An 8093-nucleotide genomic window follows, 5' to 3' on the forward strand; every position below is an offset into this window, starting at 1 on the left:
AAAGGTGTTGATGGAGCCTAATTATATGTCACATACTCTCTTAAATCTCTTGCCCTCCCCTGTGACATTGCAATATATGGCCCTTTTATTTCTTTTGATACTCACCACTGGGTGTATTGTCAAATCATACATGTGAATGACAACAGGAGTATTTGCAACTGATAGATCTCTGTATATCTCAAAACCCCAAAAGGTCAGAGCACCTGCTGTTTCAGCAATTCTTTAAAGTAATTGAATAGTTAAAGGTTCCACACACCTTGTGTCCAAAGTCTAAATTGGCTGCTGATGGAAAGGAAACCACAAAAGCCACGAAACACCTTGGCTTTCAGGACGAAAAGTAGTAATGGGAAAAAGTCCCATAGACCTGAGGTACGAAATCAATATTGTTTTAGGCATCACCTATCCAGAGATGTCAAGTAAATGTGATTAATCAATCATTCAGATGTGCCAGAGCCACTACAGGTGTCTGTGGCAATGGTTCAATCTGAAGCAGGTGCTACCTTGGAATATCTACTCAAGAACTCCCCTATATTTTGTTGCAATCATCTGGAGTTGATAATTAACACAATTTGTCAGACAACTAATTAGTGAAATCAGCTGACTGAGTTCATGGGTAGAAGAAACACATGGTAGGACTTTTACTTTGTGATTTCTACCTCTGCTCATTACAGAATTCAGATGGCAGCTTCCAGCTAAAAAATATTATGAGTTTCCTTCCTTTCCATTGCTTCAACAAGTAATATTAAGATAAACCAAAACACAAACTCCAATGAAGTGTTTATAAACACATCTTGTCAGCACACGTTTTCAACCATATTTGTAAATATGGGTATATTATATATAACATAATTATATTTATATGTTCATATTATTTTGACTCCTACACACACAGACAGCACTGTATATAGTTTATGTGAATTGTTTGTGTACATTTTTATGATGTTGGATGATCAATTTTTTTTGTTGTAAAATCCATTGCTTATTTCACTCACACTAAAAGAGATCTAGTTAGGATAAAATTATATATATATATATATATATATATATACAATATATAATAAATATACAATCTATTATTGTAAAACAGTCACATAAATAACCATGATTCTATGAACATTCGGACAAGGAAAAGGGAAGATATTTTTATCCAGTTCTACTATTTATTTATCATGTTTGAATTCAGAAATCACAGTCAATTGTTAGAGCAATGTTTTTCTGCCATTAATATTTCAATTGATTACATTTTTGCAGGGAAAAAACTCAATAAACAAAATAAATACCTTGCAAGGGCCTGAATAAATTGTGAAACTGATGGGTTTTGTTGCTAAATTATAATTTTGAAGATATTGTAGTGTTGGGTGTTCGGCTGGACTGTAAGTCAGCTTTGATATTTATGATCAGTGCTCAAATCCAATGGCTCATTAAGACGAACCGTAAAACTTGCAAAACAAAGTGATTGAAGTCCTCTGCCCAAACTATTGTGGGAGATAGCTGAGCAGGTGTTAAGTAATAAGGTAATAGACAGAAATGATGTGGTGATGTTATTTTAGGTAGGTATGCACCATGTGACAGGACTCAATGCATGTTAGCAAGACCAGTTCTAGCAGAAAGCTTGCAGCACACCTTAAAAAAAACATTCCATTACTGAAGCCATTTTTTCATTGCATTCCTAAAGCAGGTCTGCAGTTTTCAGTCAAAATGTGACTAATCTTAGCTTCACCAATAAAAAATCACAGTTCCTCTTTTGTGTTTTCCATTAGTTTTTGAGCCTCAATATATTTTTTCCTCTCCTCTTCCTCCTACATGACAGAGAAAAAAAACCCTGTTAATGGACAGGTACAGTTTATTTAATTTCATTGAAAAGTGTATTACTTTTATTTAATATGTTATTTACTTATGAAAATATGAATGCAATAATACATACAAATAATGGTGTTTCTATTAATTGCCACCTACCTTAGCCTTTTCTTCTTTGGCTAACTCAACCTGATTCTCTACAAACTCCACCAGTGCTTCTAATGTTCTTTCTCCAAAGTAAGGAATTGCCTGCAGTCAAAAACATAATAAAATCAAAATTATGTATTTAAAGTGTTTAAATAAATCCATTCATTAAAACTGTATTTTAAAATCATGATTAATCTGCTGTTATCTCAGAAATATTTCCATTACAAAAAAGTTACTCATTACAAAGTGAAAACATTGCCATTATAAAATTGCCATTGGTTGTCATGCTTAGCACAGATCCTTTGGAAGATGGCTGCTCCCATGTTGAGTTCACGGGGTTGTATTTTTTTCTGTTTACTCTTCAGCTAGAACAACTCGGATCACACATTGCTAATATATTATATATAACTTAAAGTGTAGAAAGCAGGAATGCAAACATTAGTTTGTCATTGTAGAAATACCCTATATCTGAATTGGCTTTGACCCACCTTCTCAGAGTACACCGCTGGGAAGAACATGAGGGTGGGATAGCGTTGCTGTAGGAGAATGTTTATGTCGTTTGCTGTGGCATCTATTCTGGCAATCACCACACTCTCATGTTTCTCATACACCTTCCCAAGCTTCTCCCACAGCTGAAATAATGCTTGGCATTCCTTGCTCCAGGGAGCATCTTTTCATGTAAAAATGCACACAGGGTGAGTTTCCAACAGTGTGACAGAAAACTATCATCACTTTTAATGTAGTACAAAAAGGTTTGCCAATGCAAGGGATTGTATGCAAATTCTGGACCGGACGCACCACACTCTGAAGGATACACACTGTTCAAAGTGAAACATTAGTTTAATTCAGTAAAATAATAAATATTTGTCTCCAAGACCTGTAGGTTTCACATAATCCATTCATGTTATGATCCTCCATTTTCAACTAATATTCTCTATTTTCACTATCTCATTAAAACAGGATAGAATATTTATTCTTATGGCAAGTTATCATTTTCATTGATATGTAATACTAATATACAATATGTTTACCTACTTGGGATACAAACCATATGGTTATAAATTATGTTGAAGTACAACATTCCATTACAGTATGGCAAAATAAGTACGGAGAATAAGAATTAATTTGGAGTACGTACAAAACATGATGAAAACATTCCTTTCCTCGTTGAAGCCCACTTTTTCAAAGTTAGACCCCACAAGCTCCTTCACTGGGTGCTTATCCCAGTCTTTAGGAATTGGTTCACTTTGCAACTTGGGCTGAAAATATTAAACAGAACCATGTAAAAACTGTCTGTCACTTCACCATCTATTTCCTGCTCAATATTAAAAGAAAAAGCCACAAGTATGTTAAGAATGTTTGATACAGTATAACACAGGAAAGAAATCACCTTCAAAACAATATTTCAATTCATTTCATTGGCTAGTATATTGAGCCAAGAAGTGACAAGTAAACTAAGTAATGAGATCAGTGAATTAATCTGGCAAACTTTAAATCATTAAACTTTACCTTTGCTTTTCCATCAAGATATTTCTGGCAGAAGGCCGTCATTTTGTCCAATGTGATCTCTGACTGCATTTGGTACTGGATGTTATCAGTCAGATTCACCATTCGCACTGAGGGGGTTTCCACCGCACGCACTCGGAAATACTCTAGAATCCGACCATTTCTGGGCTCATCTGTATCAATGAGCACGAATAAAACCTGGCAATGGGAAATACACAGACATGCACAAGTGTGCCTTTCACAATGCTGAAAGTGACAAGGCCTCAAGGCTCCTCAGCAGTTTATTTAAAACTTAAAACTTGAACTCCTGAAACATGTTAGTTAGTCAGCTTAATTTCAATGTTTTCTTGCTAGAACTCCAAATAAATGGCGCTTGTAAAACTGATATAGAAACACTTGGTGCATCCAATAAAATCTCAATGTTCTCATTGGGTTCAATGGCCTCATTGGGCCTCATCGCTCTGGGAACTTATTGTATCATAGCCTTTGAATCTTTGAACTATTGCACGTTTATTAGGAAAATTACAAGAGCTGAAAAAAGTCTGGGTTTAGTTCAGTGTTATTCAGCACAGATACGTAAACTTCATACATGGTTATGTATAATTCAGACAGACCTAAAAAATAGTGACATTCAAAATAAAAAACAAATCTATATTAGAATTTCAGATGTCTTACCTTGCCTATGAATGCGGCTGCAGAATTTTTGAAGGCTTCGTAGTTTTTTCCGAAGTTTTCTTCACTTTTATTATCAAACAATATGAGATGGTTGGTGATCACAGAGCTCAATATTTTTGCTGATGTCTTATATCAGTGATGTGCAACACCCACCAACATGGAAATAAATGAGACAGAAATGTAAAACACTGTCATGGATTCTTCAGTCTCATCTAGCAGTTTTGTTGAACATGTTTAATACTTACCATCGCATTGTATTCTGTCACCAGATCCATTTCATGCACTCTGATGAACTGTATCAGATCCGTCTTTGACACTTCACTGGATACCTCATAGACCTCTGACTTTTTAGACTGGAGTAAAAACGACATAGTCCAAAGACAATTAATAATGTAATACTTTTACTGACTTCATAACTATGTTTGTGTCAATTTAAATATAAACGTCAAGGCCTTGCACAGAGATGAACTGATAATGAATGAGAGCACAAATAACTACCATGAACATTTACCATGAAAGTACTGTTCAGTGGGTTAATTTTTCACAGTTTACCATTTTACTATTTAGAATATTACAAATGCAGATAAAATACATATTTTTACTGCCCTATAATACACGTGTATTGGTTGCCATCACATTACTGGAGAACAGAAGGAGAAACATAGTGATGTACAGTATATACCAAATGTTGAATATCTAGTGTTTAGATAAAAAAATTTTTTACTTAATCCTCACTTTCCTGACACACCTATAGAACAAAGGAAATAATTACTGGATTATGTGAATCTTCACTTACCGCTTTAAACAACACCACTGTATCCTTTGTAATTTCATATTTCAAAAACACTTCTTTATTTTTAGTCACTCCAAATGGTAGATCAGGCATATCTGCTGCTGCAGCATAAAATGCTTCCACACCACCCTTTTCAAGATCCTGTAGTGCCAAATAAATCAGAGATAATGGGGAATGGCAATCAAGGACACACACCATGTAATACGGAGTTTAAGTCATCTTTTTTCCCTTTGAAATACTCAATTACCTGCAAGAGAAAATCTTATTATTTGTTTGTTTGTTTGTTTGTTTTTTTAAATGATTATTTGAAAAATAAATGTTTACATTATTGCACAGGAAAAATAATTCCATGTGCAATAATTATGCAGGCTAAGTAATTGGAGCTTGATTTTCTGTGGGGAAAACACACCTTCACATCAACACCCAACACTCTTTTCATAGGACAGTAACCTTACGAGAGCTGTACCTCATAAAAGCCCAGAACCACCACATCCTCAACAGTGATAAAGATCTCTGCTTGGGCGAGATTTTTGATCAGCTGTGCACTGCGACCACTTCTCCGCTTTAGCCAGGTGATAATGGAAGAGGCCGTTTTCACAACTGAGGAGAGTCAATTACAGAGCAACTTACATTGGAATTGACAATAAGCACCCCCACCCCCATTAAGCACCCAAAACCACAAACTGTAACCACAAACCACTGGCTACCCATAATACATACCTGGACAGATAACGGGGTTCTGTTTGTCACCTGAAATGTAAAGCCTCAGGGACGGAAATGCTGTAACATTAAGCTCTTTGGCTAAATCCTTCTCACTGGACACATCAATCACTCCCAGGTGTACTTTGAAGGATTCTGCTTTGAGCTGTTCTGCTGCCTTGGTGAACTCTATTGCCAAGCTCTGGGACTCTCCAGAGAACGGAGCATCTAGAGGACAAACAAGGACACACCAAAGCAGTGTTTAAACTGTGTTTCCTGGACATATTTCTGTTTCTGTTGCAGCTGCATTGTAGTTACCCCCATATCTTCCAACTGCTTCAGCTTTTATGCAGAAACATTTGTGTACAAAGTATATGTTGCCCAGGAATTGCTTATTTTGGTTACAATCTGCTGGCATGTTTGCTCTTCAAAGACTAGTAGTCAAGCTTCATTAGTGGCTCATGCAGTCAGTCAAAGAGTGAGTGTGAGGGGAGCTACTGTATCTTCCAACTACAGCCAAACTAGATTGAAGTCTAAAGGAAGCACAGGCGTACGTTGCAAAAGAGAAGAAGAGGAACTAGGCAGACAAGTCATAATGACATGGCATTTTATATTCCCCCAAAATGAACTAATGCCCATCTCAGTGAAATCAGAGGTTGGTTGATTTCCTGTGGTATTATTCCATGAATTAATCTGTGAAATTCATTTGAACTGGGCACTAGATATTAAATACATGAACAGTAACAGAGACAATTACACTAATGTATATTAATTTATGAAGGGTGCTCTCAAAACATTAACTAGGTTTCTAAGAGTCTCCATAAAAATATGTATTGAATATTTTCTGCATACCTGTCACTTAGGCTAAGAATTGACCCCGTTCAGAAAACAAGATACACATACAGCAGATATATTTCATACTTTTGTATATTGTAACTGAACCTCCATAATAGGGCTCACAAAAATACAGAAACATTTACAAATTACTGGGACTCACGGAAATTGACCAAGAGCTGCTTGTGCTGTTTAAGTGCCTGCTCAAAGTTGCTTTTCTTTAGGACCAAAACTCCTTTCTCCTCCTTAATGGCATTGGTCTTGGTTTTCTTGACTTTTACATTTGCATTGTCTTGTGTCTGATTGACAGCAGCAGTTCCGCACAGCCAGGCCACAACAATCAGAGAAATCAGCAGTTCCTTCATTGTGGTGCAATCTGAGGGAGCAGCCTCACACACTAACCTTTTGGAGTCATGGGCGGGGAAGATAATAATAAAATGAAAGAACGTGGGCTTCACTGATTGTTCTGGGTGGTCACGTGGTAATGCTGAGGTTGCCACTGATAAAAGTGTGTACTTTGGTAATGGACTTAATTTATCGCGACACCATTTACTGTGCAAGGTTAAATAAGCTGAGTTGAAAGGCAAGGTGACTGCAGAGGGGCCTGTAAGAATGTTATCATGTACATACCCTGAACATTTGTGTTAGTAGTTTCCAGTGAACAAAAACTGACAAGTTTCTTTTGAGGGGGAGGGGTGTTGCCTATGTGCTTGCGTTAAAAATAAACCTTGGGTGCCATGGATTAAGCCAATGTTTGAGGTTAGATTAAATGCATTATGGGATTCTTCTCCATCCTCTCTGTTACTCAACTGACGTTATAAATAAATGGTGTAACAAGCTACTTTTTCTGCAGTGTCTTTCTGTTTCTGTGTTTGATGCAAGCTACTTATGAATAATCCTTTAGTCAAATGTTGTTTGGCCTAGAGCTATTTTCAACCTGTTTAATATGTGCTTGTTTTCCCCCTTATGGTTTGCACCATGAACACTCTGACCACTACACTGTATTTTATTACTGCAGGTTAGAGTTACCATCTGAACTCTTAGCATCTAGCACTAGCATTCAATCAAAATACGTAGGTTTTGGTCAGGTTCCATTACAGAGCTAGGATGACAGTGAGCCTGAGGAAATAACAACAATAGGGAAAGTGTACATAGCACTTTTAAAAAGTCCTCCATTACAGTGAATGTGACTAAACATTTAAATATGGCCATGTAGATACTTTTCCATTTCAGATTATTCCAGCTTGTGTGAGTTTTAATGGCAAATTTACATTTACATCAGAATTGTTTTTATTTTCCTGTGAATGACCTTTCAATGTCATTGGCCAAAGATATGACTCTTCGTCAAAGTGTAAAATTATCTCCCAAGAGACACATACTACATTTTTTTAAATGCATTTTTGCTACTTTGCACTTTATTTATCTTTATTTTCATTAGTCAACTGGTGGATGGGCTAAATACCCTTTGTTAACCTTGAGCTTGGCGAATGAGCTGAGGCTGAGTTTGGTGTATGAATTAATTTTAATTTTGGAAGTTGTGGTTGTTACGGACATGGTAGTTTTGGTTCGGAGGAGAGTTACATTAATGCCAGAGGTGGAAAGTCCAGGGGTCAGAAAGTAAAAGTCCTGCCATGTGTTTCTT

The 8093-nt window shown here is 36.4% G+C and overlaps 1 protein-coding gene across 1 annotated transcript; it reads right to left on the bottom strand.

Annotated features, from left to right (window-relative positions):
• Positions 1-1138: 1138 nt before the first annotated feature.
• Positions 1139-6860, bottom strand: zgc:136472 (uncharacterized protein LOC678514 homolog). Its single transcript, XM_035402797.1, has 11 exons — positions 6615-6860; positions 5639-5845; positions 5385-5518; positions 4922-5059; positions 4371-4478; positions 4126-4251; positions 3454-3648; positions 3083-3203; positions 2433-2614; positions 1957-2046; positions 1139-1799 (listed from the first exon to the last, which is right to left on the bottom strand). The coding sequence occupies exons 1-11, from the start codon at positions 6814-6816 to the stop codon at positions 1731-1733; spliced, it is 1572 nt and encodes a 523-aa protein (XP_035258688.1). The 5' UTR covers positions 6817-6860; the 3' UTR covers positions 1139-1730.
• Positions 6861-8093: the final 1233 nt, after the last annotated feature.

This window comes from Anguilla anguilla, chromosome 2 (assembly GCF_013347855.1).
Source record: "Anguilla anguilla isolate fAngAng1 chromosome 2, fAngAng1.pri, whole genome shotgun sequence".
Taxonomy (NCBI): Eukaryota; Metazoa; Chordata; class Actinopteri; order Anguilliformes; family Anguillidae; genus Anguilla; species Anguilla anguilla.